Raw genomic sequence first — 16,628 nt, 5'->3', positions numbered from 1 at the left:
CCTCCTACTTGCCCCTCTGATCTACTGCACTCAATGCAGTAAATGCAAACAAAGGTATGCATGAAACCCCAGAATTCCCCTTAAACAGGTATGGAATAAGGATTTTTGTTAAGCATGCATAAGCATGAATAATCACAATATGGCCTTAAACTGAATTGAGGCCTATTAACATCCCGCTTGTATGAGAATTATTCATAACCCCCTTATGGTCATACTTGTTCAAACAACCTACTGTTTCCTAAGAATCATGATGGACTCATGGACCTTCAAATAAATCAAAAAAGAAAGATATGCTGTGATCAGTGCCCTATTTTTCTTTTAGAGCAAGGAGGCGGAGGGAGATGCACATGCGAGGCAGAGAGGAGGCGGTACTAAGTGTCCTCCAGTCATCCTCTCTATTCCCTCTATTCATTTGAATACCGCATTTGAAGGGAGGCAGACAGGGCTATGAAGGGTAAACGGTTAAAACAGTTCAACTAGTAATATGATTAGTTAGTTTTTTTCCAACAAGGACCTCAGAACCGCTGGATTTTTCCATACTGGATATCTTTTTTTATTTTTATTTTTTGTCGTGGCGGAGGAAAGTTTGCCGTTAAAATTCCCTCTCTCATCTTTTGCCAGTAACGGTTATGTGGTTTTTTCCAGGGGTAAGCCGCTAGCATAAACGCATACCTGGCTCAGGTCTGATGTAGTCCGGTCTATCCTCGCCTTCGTAGATAGCTAGCTAAACGCTGGGACGCTCAAACAAAGAATACTTTTTTTTTTTCAACAAAATGTAATTTCTCGTCCTCCCGTGGTAGCCAAGCCCAGCAGTTGGCATCTTGAAACAGCTGGGTCGTGTCGAGAAGATTGTGGATTAACGCTTTTCTCCCCCTGAAGAAACCCCGGACGCGTTTAAGTGGCCGCTAGCCAAAATGAGTGTCGTTTTAATTGTATCAACGACATGAGTGGAGCCTAACCAAACACATATTTTTCCCAAGGAGTGCGCTGTGGTTCTTTTTCCATATCTGCTGAAAAAAAACGGTTCCCTGGAAAATATGGAAAGCGAGGTTTTCACTCCTTTACTGGAGCAGTTTATGCTCTCGCCTCTGGTCTGCTGGGTAAGCGCCCTTTGCTAATTAACTATTCAAATGTAGATTAAGCTCGCTAATTAAACACCACTGCCATGTGAAGGCATTTTTTTGAGAGTTTATTGATTCTAGTAACGCTTATTTGTATTGTCCCATTTATTTTCAGGTAAAGACTGTCGGGCAGCCAACAGTGACCGATGGCTCCAAACTATCGGAATATGTTGAATTAGTGGATGGGATTTACCTGAATGAGGTCATGCTTGAGATGTGAGTAATTCAGAGATGTTACAGACAAATCAGACCGTCCCCTGCCTGTACCACAACAGTGCAATGTCCGAATAAGGGCATGCAGACCCTATTTGGACATCAAACTCAATTAAATTCGTGTTTACATATACCAAAACTGTATTATTGAGAAGCCACTCAATAATTAGACATAATTCACTGTGTTCCCTATTTTCTGCCCAACTCACAAATTGCCTGCTGAAGTGAATGTAGGCTAAGCACAAAGGGACCTTGTATTGGGGGCAGTGATGGGTCACACAATAAGATATCTCTGATATCTCAGCAGACAGTTATTGTTGGCATCCCTTTGAGCTGTGAGGTTCAGCTGACCACAAGCAACCATGGTTGCAAGGAGGGAGCCCCACTGCTTCCAGTAGCTTTTTTTTCCCCAGTCACCCCTACTGTCATCTGCAGCAGACTGTTCGACACCCCGCCCCAGGAAGCTACAGCATTCATGTTTCCCTGCTGTGCTGAAGCTTAAACCAGAAAGAGTAGCCATGAGAGGAGACATTTGCTAGTTGTAGATCATACGGCAATGCAGATTCTTCATTGCAATAGCACAAATACATTTTGTATGTTTATAGTGAATCAGAAGAGAAGTGGATGCTTTGGCAGAGTGGTTCTTGAGGAAGATGAGGCTTTATATAGCAAATCTTTCCAGTTTTCTGACTTAAAGCATTCCAGAAGAAGGGTTTCCATTCTTTTGTCTGGCTTATAGCTGCTGCTTCCCACTAGCAGGGTGGTTTTTAATATTTTTCCACTAATACCACACTTTACACTGTCAGCATTTACTCCTCCATTTTGCCTGCAAAGCAGTGCTTAACTGAGGATTATAATGTGTTACATTTTCATGAGGCAACTCGAATAGCATCTTATTCTGAGGTTGGATTATCAATAAGAGGAGCAGAGGTTTATTTTCTGCACCAGGCTATCTTTGCCTTTCTGTTTCTGGAGTTTCTATATGTAACTTGATGTAAGATGGTTAATCTATTTCTGTGTTGCATGATGAGCTGATTAATCCTGACTTTCCGTTTCCTGTCTTGGTTTGTTTTGCTCTTCCTTCCTCTCTGACCTCATGCTGCTTTGCTGCATCACCCTACTAAGCTGCCTACCTTCACATTGCTGCTATCACTTCCACCTCTTTTCCCATGCTTGTTTTTCTTCCTCTTCTCCTCCTCCTCCGGGCTGAATCCACAGTCTCAGAGGAGTCCTTTTAAAAGTCAAATATTTAGGGAGGCCAGTGCAGGTTCATTTGGCCAACTTCAGTGGCCTTACTCTTCCACACACAGCCTCTGAAAAATGATGAAAAATCCAGCAGTATTTTTAGAGAATCTTCCCCTTTGGGACACAGGCTACTGGATAGACACCAGAAAGATGTGAGGGGGAGGGGTTCGAGGAGTGAGCAAGACAGAAAGTGATTTGCCAAAATCCTTAAACATGACAGAAGAGGTGAGGGAAGGAGCCAGAGGGTGGCACACAAAACTCAAATTTGAGACCTCGGTTTGCAGAGGGTGACATTACTAGGCACTGAGTGAAAATTCTGTCTGCAAATAAATGGAATGAGCTGGACAGGGTTTGTCCATGGTTGGTTTGGTGCTTCTGCAAAAGGGGCCAGTGCTGAGTTGAAATGAACTGGCCTAGTGATCGCCTGACAGGATGTTGGGGATTGCCAGTCACAACCAACACTGTGTGTTTGTATGTATGTGTGTGAATGTGAGCTCTTTTCTGCAGGGCTCATGTGTCTGTGTGGGAGTATGTGTATCTTGGGTGTTTTCTTGTGTGAGGCAGCTGTTGGTAGTTGTCTTGCCCAGCCACCCTCCCACACAGAAGGCCTACAGTACTGGTCAGATGTTATGTTAGGGAGACTACTCTTTGTCTGGCTCCCCCCGCCTACTAAAATAGATGGTATCATCAGCTTAAATACATATAAAAGCTCATGATTCATCCAAACACTGCATCAGTAACAGGGAGGATTGCAGTTGGTTGTTAATGTAAGTCATTTTGGCATTAATAGAATGAAATGTAGTCACAGTGGTTACTCTATCTGAGGTTTATGCACATTTGAATCTGTATGTTGAATAGATTTACAGAACTCTTTGATAAGAAATCCTTTCCTCTCCCAATAAGAAGGGTATCTTCATTAAAACTAGCTAAAACCATGGATACATTTAACAGACTTTTTCATGTAGGGTATGATTATCTATGATTGTATTCATTCCTATTTTGTGACTTCTTTACTCTCTCTTTTCAGACAGTTCTAAATAAATTGTATTGGCTGCTGGTTGGCTTTGTGCAGCGTGTGATTGATCCAGACACACTAAAATGTGTCTGCTGGTGAGCCTCCAGCCAAAAGGAGCTGCTCTTTACACCTCAAAAAACAAAACTCCCCAACTCTGGCACTGCTGAAAAATGTTACACCAAAAACACACCATAGAAACTCGTATGTAGTAGATGAAGGCCAGAAAACTCCTGCTTCCAGTACTCTGTCTGAAGAAATTGAGCTTAAGATATTTGCTGGTGATGTCAGTTGTTGTACTGTAAGCTGTATGGCCTTACTTCAGACATGGCAGACATGCTGGCAGCAGTTGTCAGGACACCATGGGAGAAAGAAGGAGAGAGAACCAGGGATTATCTAACGGTTTGCTGACACCCAGATGGCACCATGTCACCTCCCCCTCTGCCCTCTTGTGACTGACATTACCCAGCCAATTAGATTGCCCTCCTCTGCACTGTCAAACCAATTAGTTTTCCCACTCAGCAAGTGGGAGCCAATTAAATTTTTGTCAGGGTGACAAATGTCCAGTTGAATTCTCTGTTTTGTTGCCAGTCCTAAAGACCCATACGGACTGGTTGGCCTGTATTTATAAACGGTCAGTCTGTCCTATGTGGATTGCTGGGAAAGTGAAATGTAGGTGACATGGACACTTTCAGCGTTAAAAGCAGGGATGTCATGTCTCATACATTTTTGTAGGGCTGTCAAAGAATTAGAATATCTTTAGTTAGTTGCAGTAAATCACCCATTTTGTCACACAGAAAGATTCCACTATTTTGAATTTAAAACGTTTTGTCTTATTTAAGATTTTTGTACTGTTTTAAACTAAGGATAATTAGGCAGTGAAGCATATGTGGGTATGAATGGAATGCTGTTGTATTTGGTAATGTTTCTCATAATTTAAGTATTCAGACAGATCCATGCATGTCTGTTAAACTATGTAAGTAGTCACACATAGAAGGGTAAGAGTGTAAAAGCAACCTATAGCATTTTCAGCTACATATTTTTATGAAGACCACATGAAGACATGGGTGCTTAGAAAGCACTAAAGATAAAAAGCAATATAACTAAACTAAAACACATTTAGAAGCCATTCTGTTTTTTTCTGTCTGTGTCAAGGCCACATTACAGTAAATCCACTGTGTAAGCTATTATACACAGGATGTAGTCCTCACTATGCCTGTCATCACTACTTTCAATGCTGTTTGCTTTTCAACACACCACAAAACACTAGAAATTCAACCAGTGGTATTGAAGAAGAGTTTTGGTTTATTGGGGTGAAGCTAAAGCTGTGTTTGGTTAGAGACTGAACTTAGTTGGTATTTTGTTGAAATGACTTTCTTTTGTTGTACACTATCAGATCCATCATTTGACTTTATTTAATTACCATTGCAACGTATTGAAGCACTATTATCATTTACTTTTGATGGTGATTGTGCTACTGCGGTATATTCTAAGGTCGGAAAACCATCTGGTAACATTTTATTATCACAGGCGGAATCTAGAAAAGGCAACTTGCAAAGACAGCTTTTTTCAATGTCTTTTAAGCTTTTTGATTTCACCTTATAAATGTATCCATTTTACTTAATTAAAAATGCAGGACTCCTGGCTGATTGAGAAGCCTAGATTATAATAGAGGGAGCCATTTTAATGTAAAAACAAGACTAGGTTAAAACCTAGTATATGGCTGACCACAACTATCTGGGATGCCTGTTGAAATGCCTGACTGAAATGTGTGTTCTGGCAGAGTGAATTTGTCATGATTGTTAGTAGTTTATTATTTTTAGCCAAAGTTAAGTGGTCACTGAAATGTAAAAAGCTACATGTTGCCCTGTCTCTCTATCTGTCTCCTTCTGTGTGTGACGAAGCCCAGAGCAGTGTCATCCCCGCTCCCCTCCTGCTTTTCTTCTACTGTTTTCTTCTGTGATATCTAAGCTAACAGTTAACGGTGGACAGCACCGGACAAGCCCACAGCCATGATCGGAAAGCCATGCCGAAACAGACCGGAGAAGAGCAAGAACATTATTTTCTGTCACAGAAAGCTTTCAGTGTTGCTTTCTAAGCTTGTTTGGATAAGACTCGTTGTCCGGTTCAGACAAATGCACCGCTGCGGCTCAGTCCCAGCTAATGACAGGCCTGCTAGAGTCATTAGCTGGGACACAACAACTCATTAACTGTATACAACAACTAACCCTTTCCCTGTAACGATCACATAGTCATGCGAAAGCAGAATGGTAGAAGAGCGTTTTTCTGTCGCAGAAAGCTTTCAGTGATGCTCTCAGCGCTAACTGATGAAGAAATGTGTTGGTCTGGCTAAGGCTAAGCTAACATTCGACTAGCAGGCCGTAGATACAAGCACAAAAAGTAACCCTTTCCCCCTTTAACTATCACACACTAATGCTGAAGCGGTTTGGCAGAAGATCAAGAACCCCCTTTCTGTTACAGAAAGCTGTTAGTGGTGCTGTCTTTGCTTGTTTTAATTAAGAACTTTCCAGTTTTGACTAAGTGCTGCTGTGAATAGTTCAGAGCTAATCGCTCCTCGAGCAGCCAGCGTATACAAGCATTTACAAGTTACCTTTTCCCCCTCAACTATCACAGTCATGCCAAAGCAGGTCAGCAGAGGAATGAAAACATCTTTCCAAACATGAGAAGCTGATAGGGTTGTCTTATTCTTTGTCATACAGAAATGTGGCCCAGTTCTAATTAAACAGAGGCCATGCTAAAGCTATATCTGCGTATTTAGAGCAGTGGAGGGAGTGATTAGAGGGCTTTCAGCACAAATAAACCCCACCCATAGCGCAACTCTGTATGTATGGCTCTAGTTAACACAGTGGAGGCAGCCATTACTGCCAGCATTGAGTACAAGCAAACACAACTTTGTATTCTGTGGCTTATAAATTAGCGTCACTCACTCAGTCAGTTACTTACTGAGTTAGTTACTTACTTACTCAGACACGGACATTGCCATGACCTCAGTGGTCAGCCAAAAAATCTTTAAGCCCTGCATATATTATTGTGGGACAAAAATCAAGCATTTTTTCTCCTTGTAGATCCAATCAACCACATGTAACAATTGATCATTAAAGACCTAATATTCACTAGATATTTTTAAACCTGAAGTTAACTCAAGAAAAAACTGGTCAACTGAAATCATACCCCTGCTCCAACCAATAAATTAGTTGTTTAAAAAACACTGCAGGCTATCTCTTGGTCAACCTCATTAGCAACAGTTTCCTCCTTGCACTCTCCTGATAGTCTTTATGCAGCATTAGAAAGGTTTGTAATCACATTATTTTATACTGAAATAACAACTGATTTATACTTACTTCATTTGGCTGCACGAAAGGTCATCTACCAACTAACTGACCATCTGATTGGAGAGTGCCAGACCTAGATATCTGACATCCCCACTTGAACAAATTATGAGAATTTGTTCTTTTTTTTTTTTAACAATGTGGAAGTTAGTGGGCCATTTAACATGTAACACCATTCTAAAATTGTATTTGTATCTGTATTTGTAATATTTCTTCCCTTTATCTTATTAGATCTGTGATGCTACACATAATGGTTTAGCAATCGAAGAAATATAACTTGACTGATTACCCCTTTGTCATTTAAATTACATGTCGGTGAGCTTTCTACTCCTTTGACAAAGATATTTGAAGAGGATATAACTATTGGTTCCATTAAACTAGAATTTCATTGACTAACCAATTAATTAGGCCAAAAAACTGTTGTCATAACAATGTTCAAACGTTGTTGCCCTGGATTGGACTCCTGTTTCTTGTAAAAACCAAATGGTTACCTGTATTTTCTCCTCATCTTTCTCTTTTAACTCCCTCTTATCCTTCTTTCTGTCATCATCCCTGTTTTTCATGAAGTCTCAAGAGCAGCTCCCTCAGCACCTCTTGCTTGTCCCCTCTTTCTCTCTTTCCACCTTCTTCTTAAATCATTTTCTTCTTTATTGCTGTCCTCTGCTTGCTGTTCATGCCTGACCTTTCCCACTGCTCTTGCCCTCCTCTGTTTTCTTTGAGCAGCATGTTGAAGCCTTTGTTGGCTTTCTCTTGGGCTCATTACAGCAGACATAGCTGGGATTCCAGCTGAAATAGAGAAAGGAGATGGGCAGAGCTGCTGCTGGGTTGTTGGTGTGTGGGCTCTGCCTGGGTTGTGGGATCTTCCCTCATTCACATCAAAGTGTAGAATTAATCTGGCACCTCTCATATACTTCTTCATGCCGTGCCACACTCTCTCTGTCTTTCTGGCAGGAGGATGTATATCGAGTCAGACAGGAAACGGCAGCTGTGACCTTGAAAGGACAAAACTTTAACAAGGCTGTGTTAATGTGAGGCACTAAAATCCCAAAATTAGAATCTTGTGTAGGATTTTAGATACACTGTCCAGTTTTTCAGCCCTAACAGCTTAAAGTCAAATTGATTTGAGGAAATCAGCTTTCAAAGAAATGTATTTGTAGTAGTGCTGTCAATTGATTAAAAAATTAATCATGATTAATCACAGCAGTTCTTTAGTTTTAGTAATTATTAGATTTTTAAACTTTCTTATTATCAACTGTTTATTTTCATTATTTTAAATTTATGTACAGCTCATTGAAAGCGCTTTTTACGAAAAATGTATTATTATTATTATTATTATTATTATTATCTATAAATTAACATTTGAAATACTACCATTTACTTGTATTTTTGGTTGAGATAAATGAGATAGTTTAGACAATTTGTACAAGTATGGTGTTTAAATTAAGAAATATTAAACAAACTGGAGTTTTTAGATTTATTTGTGGTTTGTAAATCAGAGTGTCTTAATTCACTGAGCAATGATATTTATACACTGCAAATGAGCTCAGAAGACAAACACATCAGGTACAAAATAACTTCTGCTGTAAAGTGAATGATCAGGTGTGCTGTTACCCTGAGGTGGCTGAAGTTGCTGACTGATGTCCAGTGGTCTCTCGTCAGAGTAATAAATGTAGCTCAGGCCAGCGGCTCCACTTCAGTTGCCTTTTTAGCTGTTATACAGTTCACGGATTCTTGTGACAGTAGTTCTCGTTGGTGCTCTGTGGTACAGGTCATCCAAGGCAACATGGATGATGTCTTGAAGCCCCTTGCTGTCAACGCTGTTGATGATCTGCAGTCTCTGGTGACCCATTAGCGATTGCAGTAGTTAGGTTAGATGTTGTCATTTGGGGGACAAATCTGGGTCTGATGGACTGCGCAGGTGTAGCTTGGCATTACGGCTTGATCCCGTGTTGCTGTTATCGTCTTTGCTAACATTAGAAAAGATGCATTTTTCCTGGAGTTGGTACTTCAGACTCATTGTACTTCGGAGTAAAGACAGTTCATCACTGCAGTATGTATACACAACTTTTGTTTCATCCAGACTTCTGTTAGGCAGCTTTTTAAATCGAAATTTGCTGTGAAGCAGACTTGGGTCTGTCTCCTCACTCATCACTGCTCGCTGTGTTTGACCCACCTTTAACCTTTTCACCCCAGGGATGTAAGCATCTGCGCAGGAGGACTGCGGGAGAAAGTTGTGGTCAAACTTAGTCATATAATTAAATTGTGTTATTTTTTAAACGCGTTAAGCTTTCCAGATTAATCACGAGCATTAACACGTTCATATTAACAGGTCTAATTTGTAGATTAAGTCAAACTGCTCCATATTCAGCATATCACAAAATGGAGCAGCTTACCTGTAACCTGACAGTTGTGTTGAAATGATCTGTCTTCAGTTAAAAATGACAATTGTTTTTTGTATTGGCTTTTGGCTCAAATAGTTTGACTTCTTTGTTTGTTTTAACCTAAGGGTGAAACATGCTTTTAAAAATGGGTTTTAATACAAACAGGAGTTTGTAATGCATTTTCCCTGCTTTATATTAGGTTAAAATTGATCAAATTTGTCTGATCAGACTCCATTTTCGGGCAATTTGCTGTTGCGGTGGCTCTAATTGATGCTAACTCAAAGTGAGCACTTCCTCCTCCTGTTTCATATTACTGGGCCCTTCAGAGGCTCAGAGGACACAATCCCTTCTGTTCTCTTGAAAGTTGTAATCTGTGATACATCATGTGTGTTGAGTTTCAATAGGAGCAACTTTCCACTGAGATTAAAATTTTCTCTTAATAATCTGTCACCAGCTATACAGTTTCCATTTTAGGAGGAACAGCTAAGAATTGCTATGGCTAAGTTGTCCAAGGAAGAGAATCGTTTACTGTCTTCCATTTTCTTAGTGTGTCATTATGATGCAAGCATTTTTTTAGATTTTCTATGAAAAGCCAAGACAAGGAAATAGGATGATGCGATACACATTTCAGCTGTCAGATTTTTTTTGGCTTGCATATACAGTTCACATGGTGGGAGAAGGTTAGGTTTGCATGATGACAAAATATCTTGGAGAATTAAAATGCATGTGATATGGACATGTGAAATTTTTTAACATCTCTGTAAACTGATGCACACTAATAGTTGATGCTGTCCAGTGTTTTACAAACCAGTGTTTATTAAGTCCGATACTAGAATAAAATGTTGTTACTGCACTCACAAATGTCCATGGTCAGTATGTTAAAACGTAATCCAGTATAACAAGATTTTACTTTAACAGGATCAAGGCAGGATTCTAAGTATTGCAACTGTCAGGTGGACATTTAAACAAAGATGTCTGGCTTGTATTAAGGCTTTCTGTGCACATTTTAGAATTGGATTTACACAGCAAAATTAACAGTTGCTCTCCTGAATTACTCTTTCATGTTTGTACAAATTTTTGAGTTGAATCATCACTAAGAGTGGTACTTATTTTTCAGGATTTATCCTTATTGGTCTTTAAGCTGACAGGAAACCTCACAATAAAAATCTAGGCACAGCTGTGTTGGTAACAGTCATATGAATTGTTAAAAAGGTATTGATCTTGGTATTGAATGGTATAGTTATGTGGTGTTTTTGGAAACAGTTTACATTTTAGGAATTTTAACAGTCCTGCCTGTATTTCCTTGTATGATGATGACTCCTCATGATTGCTGTTTTACTTGATAATGAGAATGTTTCAGACACTGACCTACAAACATATCCTGAACTGAACTGTTAACCTTAGCAAGACTGCTAATAAGTGCTCATCCCCAGATTTGTATTACTGTTAGCGGTTTGGCTTCCCCCGAGTAGCACAAACAGACGCAAACACACACGCTCCCCGCTGTGTTTGGACTGTACAGCTTATAAGCTCTTAGCCCTACACGTGGCTGAATGTAGTCTGTATTTTTGGGGTGGATGCAATCTAGCCTACTTTGCACGTGTGTGTGTATGAGCATTTGCCTGCCTGGCTGCCCATGCTGACTGTAATGAAGCCTGTCATATATAGGTTAGCACTACTCCCCAAGTTATCCAGCCAATCAAATCCAGGAGAAGAGAAGAGAAAGCCCAGTAGCCCCAGGCACTACGTGAGGCTGCAGTGGCCATCGACAACACCAACGGACGGTCTTATTGACTGGCTGTCTGGCTAGCTTGCTCCCTAGCAGTCTGCCTGTCTATCCATAATCTATTTGTTTAAAGTCTCAGGTTTTCCATATCAGCGGGAACTGGGAGGGAGTCAGTAAGTAGGATTTTTGACCCCGGTTGCCGTTTAAAGTCGCTCTATTTATTCTCCTGCTGATCCACGGGGGGAGTCAGCCTGTCACACGCTTGTGCAGGGGGAATCAGAGACAAAGCTAGAGAAATCAGGAGTGGACTGTATGATGTGGTCATGCTGTTTTTTGCTGCCATGTTCTTGGCTGACGCTTGTGATGGAATGTGTGAATGGGTTGAACCCTTTCTTTTCTGTCTTTCTCCCTTTCAGCCTCCTTCCATCCCTCAGACAAACCCTTCCTTTCTCCGTATCACTGTCCTCACCCTGACAGGATTACAGCCTCCTCTGTGCTTTTTAATTAACGAGTTAAATAGACCCCCTACTATGGACCTCAAAAGAGGCTAAATGTGTGTGTGGAGGGGGAGATGGGAATGTCACATGACTGTTCATTTAGACCATTATTGAAAGAATCCTCTGTCCTTCTGATTAGCATGATTGTTGCGTGTGTGTCAGGGTGGGGGCCTAATCAAAGGAATAATTAGCCCATCCACACTGCAGCAAGTTAATTTAGAGACAAGCATTTTGACTTTTTCTTGAAAAGTGAACTTGATGCAGCTGCATGTTGTAGTGATAAGAAGATGCCATTCCACTAGAATCCCTCCCTAAAAACATGGTCCATGAAAGAACCCTGCTCATTTAACCTCTATCTGAAAAAGACCAATAAAAATCCCATCTCTATTATTTTCTGTTTGTAACATTTCAGTAATAAGCTTCATGAGCTGTTGTCTCATACAGACAGGGCTGTGCCTTCAAGACCACAGATGCAGACACATGCATGACTACACATGTGCTACACACTACATGCATGCATGCATACATTCATAAGCAGCCAGGACTCTCCTCCCCCATACTTAGAGCATGTTGACCCCCTTATATAGGTCATGCTATGCATGCTTTGAAGTCTGAGGTGCATATAATGAAAAAAGAGCTGCCTTCAACAGAGTTGATATCAGGCTCTAAAAATCTCAAGTACACAAGAAGTGTTGTTTTCCCAGACATTCCCAGGGCAAATGTTTCATAAATTAATTACAGGAGTAGTTTTTTAGGAAGAGAGTGGGTCGAATTTTACTAATTTTCTCTCTCGAGTTCTATGCATGGTAGACACAAGGATGCCACTGTGCAAACATCCTTCCTGCAATATGACAAAGCAAATTTTGTAGCTAATGGTTTTACAGATAGTTTTGGAATGTCATTGAGATAAAAGGCATGTGCTTGATTCATTACTTAAAATATTATTATTTCCCTAAATGTAAGGGGAAACAGGGCCTTTATTATGTATGAGCATTGTTAGCCTGTGTTAAAGTAATGGTTTGTTTGAACCATATCTAATACACAATCAATTTGATTAGAACATTTTATCGGGATCTCCTGGGAGGTAAGACATCTTAATTTTAGGCTGAATGAACCCTAGCAAATCTCTATCCCATGCTTCTAGTCTTATTTCAGTGAACTGTATGAGAACATTACAGATTCACCTGAAAGATAGATGAAGTTCAAAGTCTCGCCTCTGCTGTCACTTACTACCTCTTTTTTTTAAATGGGAAGCATTGGTAAAATAGGAATTTCCCTCAGGGGATCAGTAGAAAGCAGTTAAATAACTTGCATGGTATTAGTATAACATCTAAGTTCTCCTTTATACTTCTATTTCAACAAGCCTTTATCAGTATTGCTCAGGTTGAAAGGTAGTGGCCTAGAAGCCCTGACTTACAGGCAATGTGGGAAAGTAATTAGATGATAAATACTCAGATTGCTGATAAGTACTACTGACAATATGCCTGACAGATAGTTGGGATGTCGAGCATTCCACAGAGTCAGATAAAGAAAACACAAATTGTCTGGAAGCTCATTTTTTAATGCATCGACTAGTTACATAACTTGTCTGTAAATTTTATTCAAAAATGGCGGCGAGAGGAGAAGTTTGGTATAACAGATGAAATTGATATGCAAATGTTGGTTTTGTAGATAACAGTGGCTGGAGGGGTGGTGCTGTGTGAGTTTGTGGAATGTCTATGAGCCTCTCTAAAACATGTTGACACCTGTGATAGATCAGTTGTTGTGCATGCTCTTTCAGTGTTCATTGGGCTAGACAAAGCCTGATAAAATCCCACAGGCTCTCTGTTTATCAATCAGTTACCACTTTTTGTTGAGGCAGTTGAAAGATATACTAGCCATGGCTTGAAGACAAGGAATCATTTCAATACTTCAACTCTATATTAAATTGAATTTTCACTGTCTGAAGCAGATGGGCCTTCAGTTGTATAAGGCCACATGTTTGGAGTCTTTCAGTGCATGGTTTCTTTAACATGAGTCTAGGACTGATCCTACTCAAACAAGGGTTCTTTGTCACCATGCTGTTAATATCTTTAGACAAACACAGACACGTTCCTTCGTATGAAAGCTAAATGGTGTCAGACTGAAACAAAGAAACCATCCAACCACCAGAAAGAAATTTAATTTTGAATTGCTGCTTTCACTGATATTTATCTTTCCTACAGAAATGATACTGTAACATTGTGCTGTTTTTTTCACAGAAATCCCAAATCCACAGTGCAGAGGACCAACAAAAAAGTCAACAATGACCCTACACTACGCATTCAGAACCTCTCGATACTCATCAGACAGATCAAAGGCTATTATCAGGTAAGATATCTTTTTGCTGAGTGAGCTGGAAGTTGAAATCACTTTCTCAATTTGCTCTGTCAAAACTTAAAGTTTCTGTACAGTGTCAGGAAGTCCTCTTATAAAAGTGGAATCAGATCTACTGATATAGATCAAAATAATTATGAATAACTTGTATAAACACGTGATTGTGTGGTTCAGGCTAAGAGAGGCTAATGCCAGGGTATGGTTAGTTCCCCAGCTATCCTATGCCTGAACTACGGTGGTCTGCCTTTAAACAGTGGCTTTTCCCCTAAGGTTACAGTGAAAAATATGCAGCCAGAGAAATGGTTCTCACTCACACATTTACAGCACTAAATTTGTCCACACATGCACATGCCACATGAAGACTTGGCAATGTAAACACACTTGATTTTCCAATGCCTATGTGTGCCTGTGTGTGCCTGTCTGTAATGTGGAATCATGATCCATGGCCAGCTCTCCGAGAGGGCTCTGTAAATACCCACATGAGGGATGTTATCAGAAAGCCGCAGATCTGTCTCTTCATTCGAATTCAAATTCACACACTTTGCGTTTTTTTTTTTTTAGCAATTATCTTGTACACTAATACTGATCTTCATATGTCAGCCTTGGTAGTAATAAGGTGTCCCCAGAGAACAACCCTGCATAAAGCAGTTTATGGCATTGCTTTAATGCCTACAAGATAGATTTGGCAGCTTTAGTCAGAGAGCTGTGAAGGTAGTTGAAGCCAAGTCACATGAAGCCTTTTCTTCTGTTTAGTCTGTGTTTACTGTTTGGCAGTTTGCAACTCACCCAAGATAATCATTACTTTGAATTGAAGGAAATGATTTATACTCCTTCTGATCTGAGCTGAAAAGAATGCTAGAGAGGAAGGGAGTAAACAGTGGAAGAAGGTGAAAGACAAAATGCTATGTAAGACTTCATATAGTGAGCCCAGCATTTCTGGAAATGATTTTGGGTATCAGATTACTTGTTGAATACTGTAATAGCAGGTGAAAATTGTGTATTAGTACGCATTAATGTGCATCTTGGACCACCTCTTGACTACTCATCACTATGCACATACTGCATGCAACATCTTTGATTTGCCCGTGTAAAACAACTTTGACAGAGTTTATAGTCCATATCAGAGGCTAGATGCCAATAGTCTGTGTAATCCTTATCTATAATCCATCTCACTCTGTGTGCGTATGTGCAAATTTGTTTCAGTTGCTGCCAAGTATTGCACACAACTTTCAAAGGCAACATAAAAGGGATGGAAGCCTATGATGACTTCAGTCACTCTCAATTAGACCTCAAACACTGTGACTACCCATAATTCAATGTAAATTAACAGAAATAACATGCAACACAAATGGTCTTAACACAAAGTCAGAAATAGTCGAGCTAAATATCTGCTTTTTGAGGAGAGCATGTGTCTTTAATGTTGTTGCATTGTACGGATTTAGAGCAACCAAATTACCAGCTATGTTAATTTGACAGCAATCCTGAACCTTTTTGAGCATGTGAATCTTAATCATGAGAGAAAATCTCAATACATTGGAAGTGTTACACCAAAAGAAGTAATGAAAAACGATCGACATCAGCTGAATTGTCATTCCTTGTCGGATGGTTTTTGAAATGTCTGGAGAAAAAATGGTCCAAATATCTGCTTGTATGCCCTATAAAGGTGACTATAGCACAGATGGAAACAGAAAATGTAGACACAACCGACTGTCATATTGCTGTGCCTATGGTGCAGGTCTTTAAAATTACTTGAAATTTAAAGTTTTTGTTATGTCTCAGTCTTTATCAGTCTTTAATTTTATAATGCAAATTCATAACCAGAGTTTCTTAAGGCACTTCACAAAAAGGAATTGTGTGATGTCAGGTATTGCTTGAAAGCACAATGTCAGTTCCTGTATGTAACTGTAATGCCAATTAAGAAACTAGTAGGCAATACAAAGTGAAAGAATCCAGAGAGAATATGATTCATTACATTGCTTCAACAGTGTCTCTGCTGGGTTTATTGAAGGAATTGAGCGTGACCTAGCATGCTTTTGCAACAATGCAGTCAGTCAAGGAATGTTATCAGGGCCAAGCAGTTGTACAGACAGAGACAAAGATTTCCCACACTCTACTGTGACCCAAATTCTTAGAAGCAGTGGCTATGCATGGCTTTTAAATAACCTCACTTATCATGCAATTTGATGTTAGTTGGATAATGAATTAAATGGACAAAAGGTTAATTTGAAGCTTATGTAACAGTATCCTTACCCGCTTTCTTTCTTGCTGGGAATAAAGCTATCCATTTTGTAGTTAGTCTTTTTGTATTAAGATGGTAAATGGACTGTTTCTAGGTCTTAAGTTTGATCTTTAATTTTGCCCCAGAAGTCAAGTAAAGAGTACAGCTGAGTAGTTAAATGCTTTGTTAGATCTGGTTTGCCTTGATTCTAAACATCCTGTCAATCCCTCCTGGATCATCTTATTTAAACAGTCAGCCTATTGTGTAGACTTTGATGGTTTAAGCCCACAAAAGCTCAACTAGGCTGCCTCAAATGGCAGCCAACATAATCGCTCTCAGTCAGTCATTAGGTCAGTGACCACTTTGGTTAAGTTGTGAACATGGAGTATGTATCTGATGAGATAATGGGAAAAGTTAAGGACATTACCAGAGGGCTGCTTAGTGGCTTTGTTGGTGAAAAGACAAAGCCTGTATCTTAACTATCCCTGTGCCAGCTTGTTTAATCTAATC

At 39.8% G+C, this 16,628-nt stretch overlaps 1 protein-coding gene across 7 annotated transcripts in view; it reads left to right on the top strand.

The window, feature by feature from the left end:
• Positions 1–427: 427 nt before the first annotated feature.
• LOC121510878 (girdin-like) overlaps positions 428–16,628 on the top strand; it is an 82,013-nt gene continuing 65,812 nt past the window's right edge. For all 7 annotated transcript variants that reach the window (XM_041789203.1, XM_041789201.1, XM_041789204.1 and 4 more), the window contains exons 1-3: positions 428–1,100; positions 1,237–1,337; positions 13,786–13,894. In XM_041789203.1, the coding sequence (XP_041645137.1) occupies positions 1,038–1,100; positions 1,237–1,337; positions 13,786–13,894 (273 nt within the window). In that variant the 5' untranslated portion in view covers positions 428–1,037. The remainder of the gene's footprint in view (positions 1,101–1,236; positions 1,338–13,785; positions 13,895–16,628) is intronic.

This window comes from Cheilinus undulatus, linkage group 6, assembly GCF_018320785.1.
Source record: "Cheilinus undulatus linkage group 6, ASM1832078v1, whole genome shotgun sequence".
NCBI lineage: Eukaryota > Metazoa > Chordata > Actinopteri > Labriformes > Labridae > Cheilinus > Cheilinus undulatus.
This window is presented reverse-complemented; position numbering and strand designations above follow the sequence as displayed.